General features: G+C 36.3%; 1 protein-coding gene across 3 annotated transcripts in view; it reads right to left on the reverse strand.

The window, feature by feature from the left end:
* Positions 1-20347, reverse strand: part of LOC110030447 (syndetin) — a 97323-nt gene that overhangs the window by 66557 nt on the left and 10419 nt on the right. Inside the window, exons 1-7 of one of the 3 annotated variants that reach the window (XM_020733163.1) lie at positions 17419-17474; positions 14847-14916; positions 14588-14677; positions 8487-8576; positions 8256-8342; positions 7949-8032; positions 5317-5436 (exon numbers count right to left, since the gene is read on the reverse strand). In XM_020733163.1, coding sequence (XP_020588822.1) covers positions 5317-5436; positions 7949-8032; positions 8256-8342; positions 8487-8576; positions 14588-14650 — 444 coding nt within the window. In that variant the 5' untranslated portion in view covers positions 14651-14677; positions 14847-14916; positions 17419-17474. Of the gene's footprint in view, positions 1-5316; positions 5437-7948; positions 8033-8255; positions 8343-8486; positions 8577-14587; positions 14678-14846; positions 14917-17418; positions 17475-20347 lie in introns of those variants that run through there. The other 2 variants (XM_020733162.1, XM_020733161.1) reach the window with 2 other exon arrangements.

The following is a 20347-nucleotide window of genomic DNA, read 5'->3' on the forward strand; positions in this document are numbered from 1 at the left end:
AATAATCAGCCTGCTGAAAGGGATATTGGTGATCTAGACCTATATTTGTTAGCTCTGATATTAACATTTCTTGCATATAAGAGCCTGTGGATAAAGAGTTCAAATTCTACATGCCGGATAAGAATGAAAGGACAGAAAATATATCATCACTATCTGATTATAACAGGATTCAATTTAGACGCTTTAATGAGCACACATGAGGCTCTGCTCTTTCTAGTAGTTAGATTATTTGCCACATCTTAGCATTGTCGATATATTTTATCTTTAGTTCGTTTTATAAAGCAATGTTAAACAATTGCTTCGAGTTGTACTCTTTCCATTGACAAATAACATAATTTATTTTTGCTTTAAAAAATGTGCTCGTAATGCTAGCGGTAATTTTGCATCTATTACTAGTGGTAGCATGTGATCTCTCGTGCATTATTCTTAGATCATATTTATATATACTTTAAGGGACAGTTTATTATGGTGTTTCCACAACTAGGATGAAAGCATATGGGAAAAAAAACTAAAGCTGAATTAATTCCTATCTTTTGGAATTAAATTTAAGCTTGAATCAAACTAATCTTGTGTCAATCTTATTTATGATAAATAATGAGTATACAAATAAGTATGCTGAGACATGTGATTTGACTACTTTGATTGAATCATTTTTTACTTGTCATTTCCAATCCTATGTGTGCAAGTTATATGTGCGATTCATTCATGTGCAACACAAGCGTAATTACCTACAAAAAAGATATCTCCTTGTACTGATATGAGGCATATATTTCTTATTTTGATAAGTTATTTCATTGATCAACATTTATTGACATAACTTGTCATTGGCTTGCTAGTGCTCATGATTCTATTCAAAATTAATGCAATTGAAATTCTATTTGAGGTGATTAAATAAAAATTGCTTGTTGACTTTGTTCAAACTTCTTGCTAATTTCTCTAGATGTATGCAATCAGTATAATACTTTTTAGGTTATAATTCTTCAATTTATTGCCTACATTTTAAAAAATTTGAGTTGTTGGCTAGTTTAGTGGTTGTGTACAATAAAATTTAAGTTTCCAAATTTGATTAGATACATTGCATCCTTCTTATAATATTATAAAACTATAATCATAAGTTGCCGTGCATCAACATGGTTCTCTTTCTTAATAACTCTTATGGAAGTCTACACTTGTTTATCAGGTTTTCCAATCTCTTTTCCATGAAGTTTTACAATTCATGGACACCAACCTACGATTAATAGATGGTTTTTAATGATCAATATATGAGGTGAGGGTGTTTGTAAGATGATAAAGAGGGGAAAATTGAAAGCAAAATAGGATTCGGCAGCGAACCTGGGGCTACAGAAGCTGTCCTCAAAGAAAACAGCACGAGGAAGGCAGCGGGCGATGATGTTAGAAGTCTATTGATGTCGAGGATTCATTACTTATTCTCAATCAAACTGTAGACACACTACTTGAAGAGGCCAAGAGATAAGTGGAATACTGCCTTCAAGATGCGGGGTGGGCTTTATGAGAGGAACATTATGCCTTTCGGTCTAGCGAACACACCTAGCACTTTCATGAAATTAATGAACCGGGTATTCCGACTTCACATCGGATTGTTTGTCGTTGTCTACTCTGATGACATTCTAGTATACAACCAGTCGGAACAGGATCACTTGCATCACCTAAAGGCAGTATTTGAGATACTATGAGCCGAGCAACTATATGTCCATCTGAAGAAATGTCACTTCATGACAATCCATGTATGTTTTTTAGATTTCATCATGTCTAGTGCGGGTATTCAGATGGATCTCGTAAAGATAAAAACCAATATCGGTTGGGTCGTACCACAATCATTCACCAAGCTGAGGCAATTTTTGGGGTAATCCTTCTATTGAAGATTCAACAGAAACTTCAGCACTATCACTTCCCCTCTGACTGAACTTCTGAAAGGGAAGGAGTTTACTTGGACAACAGTAGCCCAGAATAGTTTTGAAACACTGAAAGAAAATGTGACTCAGGCACCCGTGCAAGCACTACCCAACTTTTCGAGGCAGAATGTGATGCCCCCGACGTGGGGATCGAAGCAATATTAAGCCAAGGAGGCCACCCCATCGCTTTCTTAGGTGGTAAGTTGGACAAGTCCAAGAGGAAATACTCAGCTTACGAAGAAAAATTCTACGCCATCATAAGAACTCTGGAACGATGGAGCCATTACCTATTGACAAACGAGTTTACATAATTACAGATCACGATGACCTAAAATTCCTCAACAGCAAGAGCAAACTAAAGGAACAACATGCCACTCGGGTGAAATTTCTAGCTTCATTTCAGTTTGTGCTAAAACACAAGGCGGGAAGCATGAACCGCATGGCAGATGCACTCAGTCATTCCTACTGATCACATCCATATAGGCTCAAGTTGCGGGCTTCGAGGTTGTAAGGGATCTATATGAAACAGACGAAGATTTCAAAAACATATGGGAGCAATCTCAAGAGAAGCCAACAGAGCAATATCACCACACAGATGGATATCTATTCCACCAGAGCCAATTGTGCATTCCCTGATGTTCACTAAGGGAGGCAATTGTCCAAGAAGGCTACAGCGGAGGACTGGCAAGTCATTTCGACAAACCCTCGCCCTTGAAAGAGAGCTTTTTCTTGGCCAAAACTAACAAGAGATGTAGAACGACACGTTAAGCAATGCATGATTTGTCATACGGCAAAAATAGGAGCTCAGAATGCTAGATTATACATACTACGACCAGAGGCACCGTAGACCCAAAGAACAAGGATTGTATTGGTTGTAGTAGACAGATTCTCCAAGATGACCCACTTTGTACCCGATCACTGGACACTAGACGCCTCTCACATGCCGATCTATACTTCAGAGAGATTGTAAGCTTGCACGGAATCCCTAAGGCCATCACCTCCGACAGAGACGTCAAATTCTAAGCCACTTGTGGAGGACACTATAGGAAAAGCTTGGCACTAAACTCCAATTCAACTTGGCAGCTCATCTGCAGATAGACAGAAAGACAAAGGTGGTTAACCAGAGCCTCGGCAATCTCCTGAGATGTTTCATGGGAAAAAACACAAGTCCGTGGGATATTATGCTTGCCCAAGCTGAGTTTGACTATAATCGATCCATCAGCCAACTATTGGACGAACTTCCTTCGAAATTGTGTACGGACACAATCCGCTCACGCCACTAGAATTGGTGTCGCTCCTTCAAGTTAACAAGGAAATTGCTAAGCAGAACCGCAAATATTAGGCATAAGCAAATAAATCCTAGAAAAAAATAACATTTCAGGAAGGCGGCCTCGCATGGGTTCAGTTAAAAAAAAGAAAGATTTCTCGTAGGATTATTCAGGTAGTTTAAGACGAGAGCAAAAGAAACTTTCGGAGTACTTCAGAAACTGAAAGACAACGCTTACAAGATCGACTTATTTGGGGACTACAGCATTTCAGCTATATTCAATATCGCCAACTTGGCTTCATACTTTGAAGAGCCTGGAGCTTCGATAAAAGACGTCAAAACTTCCCCAACCCCAAAAAACTGATGCAGATGTTGAATTAGCGCTAGAGTGCGAGTGCTAAATGCGCCCCGAAGCGGGGGGGCTTCGATCCCCCAGGACAAAAGACCCGTGAAGCATCGCGGAAACAATAAAGTGGGATGGGATCGCGATCCCGCGCAAATGAGGGTGGCAAATCACAAACTGGCGATCCACGAGGTTGCTTCGTGTATCTGCCACACCTGTCTTTTTCTAGGAAGAGTTTTTTGGACTCTTCTTACCTTCCCAACCCCTTCCTTTTGTTTTGAAGTAGAGGACTATTAATTGTTGTCCCCTGTGTGTAGGAGTCGGTTCTAGTGGAATTGTCTTCTGATCTCCTGTGTGGAGTCACTTCCATTTTGTTAGGGTTATATCCGACGCCAGGTGACGCTTCAGCTGTATCCTATTTCGAGGTGGTGCTGTAAACTTCCAATTTCCTTTGCTTCTCCCCACCTTTCTGCTACCACTCCCCTTAGCAGCCTACCACCCCAAATCCCTCCATCTCATTGCCGCCACCTCTACTTCCCCCGCATCCTTGTTGTTCTGCCTACCTACAATCAACCAAACACCATCCCAACTTACCCAAGCAACCACCTGACCTTCCCCAGCTTTCCCTAAATGCCGCCAATGCCGCCAATGCCGCCACTGCCCTCGGATCTCTTCCTACACCCTAACCAGAGATTCAACTATTATTTTATTTCATTTTTGTTTGAGTTGTGATGTAATTGTATTTTTACATTAATAAAAGTTTGTTTTTTTGCGTTACGCCACATCCAACTAGTTCCGGTTTCAGATCCCAAAAGGCCACAAATAAAAATAAACCTAATCAACTCTTAAACAACGTAAGTAGAGCCCTAAGAGTTGCCCAGCCTAGCAAACCCCCTTCAGTCAGTCTGGAGGTTCACACCCCGCGTAATTCCACAACAGCACAGCTACAGAAAATTATATAGTTAGGCTTCTAAATTTATACTAAATATAAACAATCATACATGTAGCTCTCTCGAATTATTCAGTCTTATATCTCAAAAGAAGAGGAGCATTAATGAAAACAAACATGGTAATCTTGATGGCTCTCTGTGGCATGAGAAAAAATATTACATCAGTACTGCGCACGTAGAGTAACATGCGTAGCCAATGAAATAACGCCACGACACCCGGCGCCACAGAGAAAAAAAAACGGCGCAGTAACACGGGGAATATTTCTCCCCGTGTTATTCATGTGTTATTGTGTATTATTCATGTGTTATTGTGACATAAGAATATTCCTGGCGTTATAATAACACAATAACACATCAATAACACATGAATAACACACAATATCACATGAATAACACGGGGGGAGAATATTTCCCCGTGTTACTGCGCCGCTTTTTTCTCTGTCGGGAATATTCCTCGTGTTATTCAGGTGTTATTGTGTGTTATTCAAGTTTTATTGTGTCATGAGAATATTCTTGGTGTTATAATAGCACAACAACACATGAATAACACACAATAACACATGAATAACACAGGGAGGAATATTTTCCGTGTTATTGCGCCGTTTTTTTTCCTGTCGCGCGGGCTGTCGCGCGTGGCATGATTTTATTGGCTACGTACGGCATTTCTACGTGCGTAGTACTGATGAAATATTTTTTTCGCCATGAAGGCATTAGAGGTGAGCTGTCCACTTCGCAGATGAAAATGAAATGCAACTGTACTCCTCCGGTCAACATTATAAGCATATACTTTTGAAATATTTCTAGGAACTTTGAAACTAAGCCAGACAACTTTTTGGGAATTACCTCGAGCACAATATCCTTCAAAAGTGAGTGAGTTTCTGAAAGAACCTCCTGCATAAAAAAGCTCTGTATTTTCTCAGCAAAACCAGCAACATCTCCAACCAATGCATAAGCATCAACTGCCTGCAAGGAAACAAATAACATTGGTAAGAAGAAATGTAAATATGAAAAAAACAAATAAAAATGATCATAAATGAAGTTCAACAGTATTAATACATATATAACATCTTTATAAAGGATGAGAAGCAATAGTTGACGGAAATTAACCCTCATGCATCAGCTAGGAAGCCAAAGTATTTGCTTAAGAAAACACAGCAAATAATCAATGAAAAAGGAAACAAAAAAGGAGCATTTACATGCATACCACACAATTCTTATGTATTTACATATCTAACACCTAAACATTCATATTTACATACCAACCACTCAGAATTTTAAAATCATATAAAAAATACCACCAAAACTACCTTTTTAATAGTGAAATTCATCTTTTCATGAATTGGTTTATGACATCAAGGTGTTATAAGCGTAAATATCAAATTTTAAGTGTTAGATATTGATACCAGAGGAAACCCAAATCACAAAAGAAATAATAATATTATTGCTGAACTTTAATAGGGTGACAAACAAAGACTCTTGACAATTGAAAAAAAAGCAACACAAACATAAATGACACCCTAGGGCGAGAATGGGTGAGAGTGGGACAGCAGGTAGTGGGTGATTTTGGGAGGTGGCTGTTAGGACAGGATGGCTGAATGTCAGTTTGACAGCAGCCTGCCAGGTGTCCTGGTCAGGCAGCAGCAATCGGGAGAGCTGTGAGAAAGCTGGCAGCAGCTGATGGGAGGGGGGAACTTGGATGGTTGGGGCCATAGCTAGAAGGGCTGGGAGGATGATACGGCAGCAGGCTTGGAGGGTGAGGGGATGGCCAGTTGTTGTAGGATGTGCGGGCTGTAGGTGAGAGGTGGAAGGAGGGAGGATGTTGTTGGAGGGCGAAGATCACAGATAGCAGTGTGGCTGAGAGGGGGAAGGCTTTACGGGAAGAAGCTGGAGAGTAAGTAGAGACGAACCTTGTAGTTTAGTCACGGGAGTGGGAAAAGGGTGGCAGCAGGGAGGAGGCCCCAGCAGATGGGAGGCAAAAACTGTGCCTGTTTTGGAGGAACAGGTGACGGGCAGGGAAATTGGGGGTCTGCTGGGAACTGAGATTACGGCAGCCAGCAGGAGAAGAAGGTATGGGGAAGGTAATCACCACCTTTAGAGAGGGATACAGTAGAAACATCACCCAATCCGTCGGATAGAACCCTTGAAGGGGATAAAGGGGACGCCCGTGGCTATCCAAATAGAAACTTGAAATAACTCACAATAATCTAACCTTAATTCAGCAAACACACCTATTTATTTACAATACACGTATAGGTAGGAGGGGGTCAGTTCGACCCCTACCCATTGCTGAACATGGTTGAACCAGTTTCAGCCCCCGTGCATCGAATATGTAATATATAAGAATTTGGTGGCATGTATGTAGATTTCCTTTAAAAAAAAACAATCAAAATGAGATTTCCTTAAGAAAAAAATCAAGCAAAATGAGACTTGCTGACAACACCAAGTAATTTTATGGATAACATGAAGCTTCTTTCCAGTTCTTCCATGAAGCCTGAGAATTGGCTGCTGTAAATGCATGGTACCCCTAACATAGTCTGACAACCACACATTGGTTATCCTTGCTATATCAGGAAAATAAAACAAAGATGAGTTACAGTAGTTGGAAAGAGAATCAAAATAAATTACAATTTTACTGATAGTTAACAATGTCATATGGTAGATGATTAAAATAATAAAAAAAATTGTTAGTATATACAGACAACACACTCATGAGAAATAAGCGCATAGGTCGCTATGGACCTTATCAATCTAATTTTTAAAAAAATGTTTATCGATTAAACAACTAGAGTGATTAATACAATTGAATAAAAAATAGTTTTCTAAATAGCGAATTTTCAAGTTCCAGGTCATAGAAATTTCACACCAAATGCAAAGGGAAAAAATGATGTGCTGGATCCTACATCAAAAGTCAAAAACATTTGAGAAAGTTGTAGACCAATCATTTTGAGAAGAGCAATAAGAAAGAATGCAAAACTCAACATTTCGTCCATATCCATTAGATAGAAATTGAGCAAATCCAGATTTTTTTTCTGTAAAGAGAAAGAAAAGATGGGACGAATCATCCAATTTGAAGAAAACCCTAGTCACTGGACGCCTTAAAAGCCAAGCAGTAGCAACCTTCACAAAAAGCAGTTTGCTTAAAATTGAATTTAAGAGAGTACAAAAATAGATGGTTAAAATAATAAATCTATAGATGTGAATAAATAACTCAAAACGAGGTGAAAAGATTCCACAGAACTGTTAAAATGTGATACAATTAAGCATTTGCATTAGAGAATCCCTTCATATTGTAGATTCTCCAAGAGAAAACTTGAATAGCATAATAGCTAGATTATAAAATCAATTGTCAATATGTAAAAGAAACATAATTCAGATTTCAGATCACCCACATCTCAGATTTAGGAGTACAAGTATTAAAAAGACTAATGATTAAAAAAATTAGTGAATTTCACTTCCAACAAGTAGGAAAACTGACAGTGACATAGCTGTCTTCTCTGAAGGTTCGGCAAACTCCTAATAGAAGTGCATCAAGCTTCTGAAGTGTCCTTTCTAACCAAGCCTAGTAAGCAAAGCAAAAAAGAAATAAAACGATTTGAAAATTCAGTATAAAAACAGCAAACAAAATGATTCACAAATTTTGTTTAGGTCTGCCAATTTCAGAAAGATGAGAAGAGAAAAGATATAATAGACATTAGATAAAAAGAGTGAGGAAATCTTAAATCCAACACTAATTCAATAGAAAAAATTCTTTCCTCTAAAAAAAATTACATAAACGCACTCACCTCTATCCCACTACTCATTTCTTTAACAGCAGAAAGCTCTAAATAACCATCCAGAAGTTGTAAGTATTCAGGCAACAAAGCAAAAGCCTGGAAATAAAAATAGTAGGTTTGAAAATGTTACAAACAATTAAAACCTCATGCAATGTGGATGAGTTAACCTAATAGCAGGAAATAAACATAAAGCAGAATTTTAAGAAACAAAAATAAAGAAAAAAATGGCATGGAACAAACCCTGAAATAGTTTCCCGACTCAACAAGAGCTTCCAACTCTTGTTGCATATCCAATGCACGGCGAAGTTCAGCAAGAAGTGGAAGCATGTCCTGCAATATGTATTACTGGAAGATAATTTTTCGAAATAGCCATGTATCTAGGAAATAGTAAAATCTCACTCTTCATTCTAAAAGAATAAAACAATGAAGAAATTCATAAGCTAAAACAAGATTTATTCATAATTAAACTTGAACTCCAGCCAAGCATCAAATATACTCGCATTATTTTGGAAGTAAGCTAAGTACAGCAACAAAAGAAGTGGAATCTGCAATTTTACCAAGGCATGCTGAAAATAACAGAATTCGTGTGAATACTGTTTACCCTAAAATCAGAGTTAATTAGTCACGAGTAACTCCAATTCTAAATGTGGGTATCAACTAATCCAGTCGGTAAGGGCCTTGAAAGTTGTTGATGAAGTTTTGGGTTATAGATCATTGACAGCATAAAATCAAAACATAAAAAAAAAACCAGCTTACGGCCTTCCAGACGGGAAAAGAAACTCCAATTCTACCTAAATATTTTCAGGCTAAGGCCAGAAATAATATTTGCTATATAATGAATCATATTAGTATCCAACTTGCATTTAAAAAAGTCGTCTAATGAATTATTTTGAGGGTAGGAAGCCGACTTTATCACATTTAAATACTTATTATTGAGTAAAAAACATGAGTCCCGACTATTTATTTCAGTCCATTTTAGTCTAAGAGTTTATAAAAGTATCAAGCTAAACCCAAGACTTTACATTGGGGTTGAAATAGTCATCCATGGAAACTAGTTTAGCCCATATTAAAATTGTTTAGGGATTAAATTGCCACTTGATAGACTCCGCGACTACCAAACCGGCCAGTTAGACCGGTTCAACCATGAACCGATCATTCAACCAATTTAGTCCAAGCACATAACCGTTTTTACATAAAAACACTTGATAACTCCGCGACTACCAAACTGGCTAGTTAAACCGGTTCAACCATGAACCGATCATTCAACAAATTTAGTCCAAGCACATAACCGTTTTTACATAAAACCGAGATTCAACTGGTTAGAACCAAGGTTAAACCGGAGAACCGGTGATTGATGAGGGCATTAGAAATTGAGCCCGGATACGAGCGCTAAAAGCACCACGAAGTGGGGCGCTTTAACTACTAGAGGCCCTGCAAACTGTCATGATGCAGGAAAGGTGAAGGCCGATCGCAATGTCCCGTGAACTGTCGCGAAGCGGGAAAAGGCGGGAGTCGAATAGCGATGCACAGTGGGGTTTCGCACACGAACTTTCGCGAAAGTGTAAGAGGCTTCGCAAGCTGCCGCACTTATGTCGACTTTTTTGGATTCTCATGCCCTCTTTTTGTGTAGAAGTCTATAAATAGTTGTTTCCTGTGTGTAAGAGTTCAGTTTTTTGTTGTGTTAATTTTCAGATTGTGGAGTAATTTTTCCCTTTGTGGCTATATTCGAAGAGGTTGAGTTTCTCTGATTATATCCTCTTTAAGGTGGTGCCTGCATCCTTTCCTTTTACCTTCCACAATCCTTCTCCTCCCCACTCTCCAGACACCGACCTCCCCCTCTATGACCGCAACATCCAGTCGACTCCCTTATTGCAAAATTTAATATTTGTCCATCCATCCTCCCTCCTTCCCAGCACTCCCAACTGACAGTTCCTCACCCCACTACCGCTGCCCTTGCAGTCCAACACCTTCCAGCAACCGCTCCGCCTTCTACCAGTCACCTAAGACCCTCCATGCTTATTGTCCCTGTGATTTTTCCCTCTCCCCTTGCTGCCATCAGCATTCATTTGTTGTTGCCACCTCTGCTAGCCATTCCGACTCACTTGGCCGACCTCCACCTCCCTTGGAATACACTTGAGAGGTGTCTGTCTGTGTCGTTTTACGTTATAGTGTTGTTATTTTTCGTTTGTCGTTTTGTGACTTGATCTATATATTAATAAAAGTTTATTTTTTTGTTTCCATGTTTCCCTACTAGTTTCGGTATCATTTGGTATCAGAGCTAGCTTAACCCTAGTTCTATCATAGGGTTTCCTAGCATCAACGCAGAGCTAGCTCAACCCTAGTTCTATCATAGGGTTTCCTAGCATCAACACTACCTCTCTACCAAATTTTTTCATTCCTACCCTCAACCACCTCTTTCGATTTCCCCAAACCCTATCTCCACCAACATTTTCTTTAATATGCCTAAACCTTAGCCATGCCCCCTCGAATATATATGCTTGGGAAGAGATAAGTTGACAGCTTCGTCGACTCCAATAGAGACTTGCGAAGATTGAAGAGTTAACACTGGAGGAGATTACCTTTGACCTAAATCTTGAGAGTCGAATGGGAGAAGGAAATGATGATATGAATCCCTTCTATGGGGAGACTTTCAGCGGTGAAGAAAACAAACCACAGCTTTTCGGGATCCAGTATTAGAGGAGGCCTAGTGAGGGATATCTGAATCACTCCCTAAGGGAGAACCCTCGAGAGGAGATACCAGTGAGAAGACATAGAAAATACAGAGTCAAGGTAGATTTTTACCCGAGTTCAAAGGAGGTATGCATCCAGATGAATTCTTTGAGTGACTGCAAACTGTTGAGCAGATTTTTGAGTATAAGAAGGTGTCAGAGGATAGGCGGGTAAAGCTAGCCTCCATTAAGCTAAAAAAGAATATGGTGGGAAAATGTGCAAATGCAAAGGCAGAGGAAAAAAGAAGGCAGTGAGAAGATCGCTAACTTGGAGAACATGAAAAAAGCAACGCAGAAAAAGTATCTTTTAACCCATTTTTGTCAAGATATATTTCTAAAACTCCACAACTTGCAACTAAGATCAAAATTGGGCTGAAATTAATCAACATATAACTAAAAAATAAGATGGGTGACAAAATTAATGTGATGAAAATCCTGCATGGCTTTGCGATGAATTTGACTAATTTAGAGATTTTTGGTCTCGCTCAAGTTCACCAGATCAAAGAATACCAAGAGCTTCCATTGTCCGTGTCTTATGAATGTAACCCACTTTGAGATGTCAAAAACGGGAGTTATAGCTGTCATGTATGATTATGTCAATTAAGCCTTTCTAGTTTTTAATTTGCAAATTAAATTTGGACTTTTATTACTAGTATTTCACTTGCAACTTACTATCTATGAACTTACCTTCAAAAATGCAATCAGTTTTTTTATTTTTAATATGCATAAATTAAGACGAAAACATTTTTCACCCCAGAGGTAAAATAGAAAAAAACATATTTACAATCATCGAAAGGAAGATTGACAAACCATATAAGCTTCAAGAAACATATATTGGCCAAGATTAATGTTCACTTAATATTGATAAAAGTGTGCGTTAGTTTTTAAGAAGTTTCATGAAAATAAAATGAATAAAACTAAAAGCATAATTAACCAAATTAAAGTCAACGTTCAAGGCAGTTCAAGTGCATCAAATTCTTCGTGACAAGATTCAAAGCTTCAACAAAAGTTATTCAAAAATTTATTCTTATGTTTAAGTTTTGTCAAAGTGCAATAAAGAGCTTTTGATTAAGTAAAGAATCACTAGAACATGCACTACCATATAACAATTAAGTTACAAAGCCTTAAATGTTATTTATAGAAATTTCATGCAATCGTACAGCATAACATGAAATTCAAGTCGTGAAATAAAAATATGTAAGTCAAGCTATTAAGTTAATCCATCTATTGATTGTATCATATGATACATATCATAACAAACAATTTTCCTGATCTATCCATAACTAATTTCCAAGAAAATTCCAACTATCCAAAGATTGTATCTTTTGATTTTATTCCTTTCAAATAGCTATTAGGTGATACTTTTGGTATTTGGCAACAACTACTTGATTGAAAACAATGTGATTAATAGCATCTTAGTTGTTAACCCATGGAAAAATGTTAATGCAATACTAAGCCTAAAGTCAATCTTCACGGATCTTTCACCCCTTCCTCAAAGTTCCTTGTTCTTTCACTTGCAATTTGCGTGGTGCCCTGTTTAATTCCCTATAACGCTATTGTTACAATTCAAAAGAGTTGAATCAAGCTTCACGAGGAGGCGAGCGGGGAGAAAGCAAAAAGGGAGTATTTTAGTTTTGAAAGAGAGCAAAACCAAAGGCAGAGGGCATCGTCAAGCAACTAGAGGGAGGAAGACAACGCAGCAACCTCATGCATCTCTCACAACTGATGCGAGTGAAAAAGCTAGGGCATCATGCCATGCGACAAAAATGGATATCATTTGCGATGTTGCACCAACAGTTCATTTTGAAAAAACTAATGGAAAGTAAAATCTTATACTAGTAGAGTTGATGGCCAAGCTCGCTATAGTACTACAGAGCCCTGTGCTAAGAGTGAGAAGCTACGCCATGGTGAATGCTTATTTTGTTCTAAGGTATGTTATTTATGCCATCAGTCTGGGCATAATATGAGGAACTACCCCAATATATTCAAAGAACAACAACAATTGTTAACTAAAAAAGAGATTAAGCTCAGAGAAATTTTCAGAAGGAATCTATCATTAGAGTCGGAGAAGATGACGGAGTCTGTTACAGTGAATCAAAAGAAGCAATCAAGGTAGAACTTCTGACCAAGAGTCTATCCTTTAACTCAAGAACCCGAAGAACCTATTGCTACTAATGTAGATGCTAAGTGAATTTGATATGTGTTTTGTCAAGAGTGTTACGTTAATTTGTATTGTGTTGAGTATTATTATGTATTTTGATTTCATAAGTTGAGTGTTGTTCGAATTATGATTGTTATTGATGTGGTGTTAGCTATCATGTTTCAGTTCTTTTATGGATGTTAGTTGGGTTATCTAGTCTCAAAAGTTTGTATTAATAATGATAGAAAATGAAAATAAAAATTTTTAATTTTACTGTTCCACTGCCTACTCTCGCCTTGAAATTCTAAGCCTCCAAGCTAGGTCATGAAAATTTGTTAGTTAAGAATGCTTTGTAAATATTTTAGTAAAATAGATTTACATATATCAAAGTATTATTTGTTTTGCTCCAAAACGACATTATTTAATGATTTGTGCTGGGAGCGGCCAATTCCATACCAAGAAGTTCAAGAATTTGTGAACTAGCAAATTGTGCTAGGAGTAGCAAGATTTTCAAATGGAGAGAGAGCTATCAAAGAGAGTTTGTTAAGAAATTTCTTCATCTAGAATTGTGAAAGAGATATAATAAAGATCATAAGAGCACTCGAAGAGTAAGTAAGACAAACTATTTGAACCACTATCAATTAATTTGCATTATCTACTTTTATTTTCAGTGTTTCACATGACTACTACTTTTTATTGCAATAGAATTAGATTGTTTTCATTCAAGTTTAAGATTTTAAAATAACTCAATATCTTGGCTTATGTCGTCGGCTTCAGCTGATTCTAACATCTAACTTCTAATTATAATTGAAAGAGGTTTACAATTATAAATTGAAACTTTCAAGGTAAGTAGAAAATAATTTCAATAATAGATTACATTTTTCTTTGTTTTTTGAAAATAAAAGATTACATATTGTTACTTTAAGAGATTGATAAATTTGATTCTTCTAATCCTAGTGCAATTATAGACTACAAATTTCAGAGGCAATTTATCTCCTAAGATCAGACTTGGATTGTTATTTGTTGATTACTTAACTTTGCTTTGTTTCTAAATTCTAATTTTAGTTATTGCTCTACCTACATGATTGAATATGTCAAACTTACATGATCGAATATTGCAAATATGCTAAAATCTTTTTATTTCCCCAATTATAGGAGTATCTAATTGAACACGTAATTTTTTTAGATCTATGTATTGGTTTATAAGTGGCATTTTTACTAGACAAATGCTCAATTATTATTTGTGCTTGATTATGTGTATTTCCATTATTCATCTTAAGAACCAAATGATTTCCTAAATTTGAAATTTGTGACCACAAATTTGACCTTATGCGTGTAATTTTATGCCAATATTTACATTAAGGAACCCTGCACTCTAATACATCATGCATCATTACACCAATCAAGCATAACCACGACTTGCAAATAACACAAAATTAGGAGTATCAGAAAACAAAAACAAAAAAACCTACCAACAAAGCTTGTTTCTTTTTTGAATGTGAATGGACCACAAGTTCCCTTGAAAATTCATGCATGGAAGAGGCAATGTGTCTTCTCCCATTCTGAAATTTGGTAATAAAGAAATGTCAAGAAAAGAAAATTAAAACGATCATGGTTAGCCAATAAAAGAAACAAAAGAATTGATTGGATTTAGTTCTTTGTTTGCACTCACTGACCAATAAATACATCTGAAAAAAAAAAAAAGTAGTAACAAATAAGACCCTAACTAACCTTACCATGCAAATAACATTTGCAACCTTCAAGTCCTCCTGCAACTCCATTACTAGTTGCATCCCTTTCACTGATCAAATAAACGTAGAAATATTAAGCACAATTCATCAACTCGCCCAACTAAATCAATTTGGTGATCGCAGAATGGTTTAAGCGATACACGAAATTCAACAACTAGTAGTCGTCTTACCGATTAATAAGCCAGAGGGAGCTCATAAATACGTTCGTCAATATCAACACTCAAACCTAATATGCTAATATACCATGAACTCTTCCTTTAGATCCTAAACATGAAAACACTAGCATTTGATAATGTAGAAGAAGGTGGTATCCATGCAATGCAAAAAAATGAAAAACAAATGGGGATTTTTATTTGGGGCATTTACATACATGGCACACAATTTTTATATATTTACACATCTCACACCTAAACTTCCATATTTACACACATAGCGTTCAAATCATTAAGATCACATTAATAAATACCATTATTAACACTTTTTAAAAGTGAACTACACATTTTCATATATAGGTTTAAAGCATCTAAGTGTTATGTATACATATATGAAAGTATAGGTGTGAGAAATGTAAATACACAAGAACTGCATGCTGTGAATGGAAATTTCTCTTTTTTATTTTATCCTGTTAGAAGCCAACGTACATTCCCAAAAGGGACTGGAAAAATGAAAAGTTCGAATGTTTTTTTTATAAAATAAAATTAAACACGCACAGTGTTGATGAAAAGTAGCCAATGCCACATGAAAAATTCTTGAATCCGAGTTTTCTGACCAGCATCTAGAGCAAAGGGCAAGCTAAAGCCACGGTAAATTTAACTTTCTAAAAAATTTTCTAAATGTAAATCTAGTTCAATCATAAATCAAACCTATTAAAACATTCTTAGAAGAAAGCTCCAAATACAAAAAAATATAAATGTAATTTTAAATTGAAGGTATTATAAAATGACTGGAAATTAAGTGCCTTGACTATTGATGATATTTGATATATATTAGACAATTTTGACTAGGGAAGAAAAAGGTAAGCCTGAGCTTTCAAAAACCATATATACATCATCAAATTATCCGTACATACATCATCACCAAGTGTCTTATACTAGCATTTTGGGGTCAGCTTTATGTAAACTTCATTTTTCATCCCGGCATGCTGAATGTTGTTGGGGTCTCAAGCCTACTCTTCACATATCATTTGGAACAACTTCCATCCTAAATATTTTTTCACATACTTGTTGAAAAGGAAAATTATTATGAAAGCTAATTAAACTAGATTCACACAAAGTTCATGTTATCAATAATAACTAATGGTGCTATGAAAAGTAGTAGACACAAAAATTAAGAGGAAAATTATTATTCTCCTCTTGTGAGGATAAAAGACAATCTCAAATATACTGTGTCACAAATCATATTTTCAAAATTTTCCATTTTACAATATTTGTCGTTTTTACATCACAGCTCAAGACTATAGATCAACATCTAGGGTCCCTACATAACCATCACTTAATATTTTTCAGTTGCCTTTTCTTTCTTTATTTTCTAACTTTTTATAGCTTAAATAAATTTTCAATAGTATAAACAAAATGTTCATAACATTATTTTGATTCGCAACATATATGATCAAAATATCCTATGCAAGTGGTTATTTAAATCAAGAAAAGAGAATAAACGAAATCCACAAAATCAACCAAGCATTGCTATTGGTAACTTCATCGAGTGGAACGAGAGTGTGAGTACTAGCAAATGATCAATTCTCCATTTTATTCGGTTTTTTATTCTTCTTTAAATTCAAATTCATGTGGCGATGCCTTCCAGATTTACTAATCCATTCCAAAGATTAAGTGCTATTTTCCCATCTTTATTCATTTTTAAAAATTTTTAGCAATTAATCTTCTTATTTCATTCATTCTCCTATTTCACTTATCAAGTTTGGTATACCCACTAGGCGAGAAATTAGAATGGAAGATGAGACAAGCAAAAACAAGGGCCAAAAGCTAAAGAAGTGAGGGAAAACATAATGTAGGCCACTTATTGGGAAAAACTGCCACCAAATTGGCTTCTAGCTTTAAGACACAACACTTCTAAACTCCAATAGTTATAGCCGCAACTTGATTAGTATGCTACAAAACATTCGATGATCATAAAAAGGACGTTATGCTTGCTTTATTATAAGACGTTTGATATTTTTGTGCCATTAAAGGAGCATCTATTATCCAACATTTTCTTGGTGCAATGAAAAAAAATGAACCCTTGGTTTAAGTCACTTTAACAAACAAAGGTAATGCTTTGCAATAAAAAATTAAAAAAAACCCTTGTGAATCATATCATGATATGCACTTTAAAAACAATGCCCAAATGCACTGGCCACGAGATTCAAATGTGACCCTATCATGCGGATCAATTAGAATATAGCCTCAAGAGGCCAACAAATAAGATAATTTTTTATAATTCTATCCCAACCAGCCGTAGCAAGAAATCAAGTTTAACCCATGCTTGATAACACTTGATGAAAGACCACTTGGAAATAAGGAAGAGGTTAAGAATGGCAATAAAGTCTAACATACCTTAAGAGGATTGCCTTATCACAAGTGCCATCAAAGAAATAATCACGAGCAATTCGAGGTTGTCACCAATAGAGGGCAGAATGATTAAGTTTTCTCTGCGCTGGCAAGTCTGTCCAATGCATTAAGGTATCTTGTGTCAGCCAATCACTCCACCTAATGTGTTTGAAGTAGTTGTGTGCTAACTAGTCTTTGACTTGAAAATACATTCAAATCTCATGGGTAATGTATTTATTGGTGCTCTGTATAAACCAGATGTATTCACGTCCCATCTATTTGGGCTTTTGATAAAGATGATCATACTAACAGGTCTTAAAATAATATTTCAAACATATGAGTATGCTTTCATTTCAGTCTAAAGGCCTTTGTTTAAGTAGAACTAAAACTGAATACATGGAATGTAATTTTAGTGGTAGTAGCTCTAGTGGCAGATTTGTAATTATGGGTGATCAAATCATTAAAAGGTGTGAATGTTTTCAACATCTCGGGTCTATTGTTCAGAGTGATGGTGATATAGATGGGGATGTTATCGGTAGAATTTAAGTTGGTTGGTTGAAGTGGAGGAATGCTTTGGGACTATTGTGTGATAGACAAATACAGCTTAACCTGATAGGAAATTTTTTATAAGACGGTGGTGAGACATGCAATGCTCTATGGCACAAAATGTTGGCCCTTAAAAGAGAAGCATAAAACAAAGTTATGTATTGCTGAAATGAGATGCTTAGGTGGATGAGTAGCTTCACATTTAGGACAAAATGCAAAATAAATATACATGTGATAGGGTCGGTGTAGCTATGGCGGCGGACAAGATTAGAGAGAGTTGTCTTAGATGGTTTGGCGGTCACATTAAACGCCGACCATCTGACGATCCGATCAAGCAAATAGATGTTTTAGCTTCGACTGATGTTAAGAAAGGCAAAGGTAGACCTAAAAAAACTTGGGAATATTATATAAAAAATGATCTTAATCTATTAGAATTAAATCAAAATATGACACTCGATAGAACGCAATGGAAAAAAAGAATTCATGTAGCTGACCCCACTTAGTGGGATAAAGGCTTGTTGTTGTTGTTGTATATGAATTTCTCATAAAAACAAACATTACCCATGCATTACATTTATCATTGTTACTTAACCTTTAAGGGTTCTTAATTTCACTACGATTCACAACAATTTTAATTAGCTTGAGAGGGCCTTATTTATGAATAGCAACTAATGCTTAGCTTCTAAAGTAATAATACTCGATATGAATCATACCTATCTCCAAGTAGACAAGTCATTTAGACATTTAAATTTAAAAAAGTAAGCAATCATGATAAGAAAATCTGATATATATGTCTTGATATATACACACCATAGGACAAACAATTTAAGACATTATTGAAACAGAGCACAATTAAGAATATGGGATGTTGTATGTCCATTCTAATGTTTGAGGTATAGTTACAAAATTATATTTTAGTATATAGTATCAATTTTATCATTTATTTACACATTACACCGAGAATAAGTTGCATAAAAGCAACACAAATCCTTATAATAATTTTAGAAAGCAACTATAAATCGTGCTGAACTAGATTTGCCTTTCAATGTGATAATAAACATGTTGCAATATTGAGGACTTATTGCCACATAGAAGCACTTCTGAGTTTCCATTTTTTTCTTAAAAGTATCTACAGCGGAGGGAGTATTTACAACCCCACCAGCAGCACCAACTCCAATTCTTCCAATAGCTCTATCCATATCATATGTTAGCATATTCTATCTACTAATGTTTCAAGTAAGTATAATTACTGGCAGGTGAGACGATGAACCTCCGCACCACTCTTTATATATGCATGAAAAATACTGTAAACGTAACACTTTATGAGAGAGTCCTTAATATGTGAAAGGACTCAATGTCAACCATCTAAATAGAACATATGTTCCAAGTTGATAGCTAAATTGATTATTTTTTTATGGGGCTTGTACATAGAACATAATTCTTATGTAGTTACATATCTCACACCCAAACATTCATATTTACACACATAGCACTCAAATCTTTAATATCACATCAAAAATAGCACCATTATCACATTTTAAAAGTGAAAAACACATTCTCATGCATAGATTTAAAGCCCCAAAATGCTGTAAGATTTTTGTGCTATGTAAATTTCCCTTCTTAAATTAGTTGCTGAATGAGGAAACCTTTTGACTTTAACTTTGTTTTAAGGTTATCTCTTTAGGGATTGTTTTAATCATTTCCGGATGTTTTTAAATAACTATCCATGTGTGTATTTTTTTCTATAAATTACATCATAGAGCATGTTATCATGAATTGAATAAAGATTATAGGTTTATTCAACCACCAAAACCCGTCTCCCTCGCTTCTTCTTTTATTTCCACATAAGTGCTCGTTAAAGCAGCAATCTTTATCTAATTTTTTTTCTTTCCTTTTTCGGAAAGAACTCACAATTCCAACTGCTTCATAACCTCTCAGTCATGTCTGCAACAAAGCACCTCTCGCTCCCCTATGCACCAGATAAATCTCCCATAAGCTCAACAAACTGTTAGCTCTCGAGACGCGTCGCGAATCGGGGCCAACTCCTGCTCCCGCTCTCCCAATCGCGAATTGGCGCTTCCCGCTCCTGCTCTTCCTCTCGCGCCACTGCATCCGCCAAGTTACGCCAACCGAAGCATCCCTTCGCTCCCTCCTATTCGTGATAAAAGGCATCACACGGCTCTCCTCCAGCAAAAGAAGTCACGGTGTTCTTCGGCTTTCCTCGAGATAGGGGAAGGTTTCCTCAGGATAGAAGAAAAGAAAGTGCAAAAAGTAGTTCCTTGTGGTGAACGATGAAGAAAAAAGAAGAAGATTTTTCTCCCTTTGCTTCTTCTTGGTGGCTTGTGGCAAAAGAGAAATTGAGTTTATTTCTCTTGTAAGTTTATCTTCT

This window comes from Phalaenopsis equestris, unplaced genomic scaffold (genome assembly GCF_001263595.1).
Source record: "Phalaenopsis equestris unplaced genomic scaffold, ASM126359v1 Scaffold000719, whole genome shotgun sequence".
Lineage (NCBI taxonomy): Eukaryota > Viridiplantae > Streptophyta > Magnoliopsida > Asparagales > Orchidaceae > Phalaenopsis > Phalaenopsis equestris.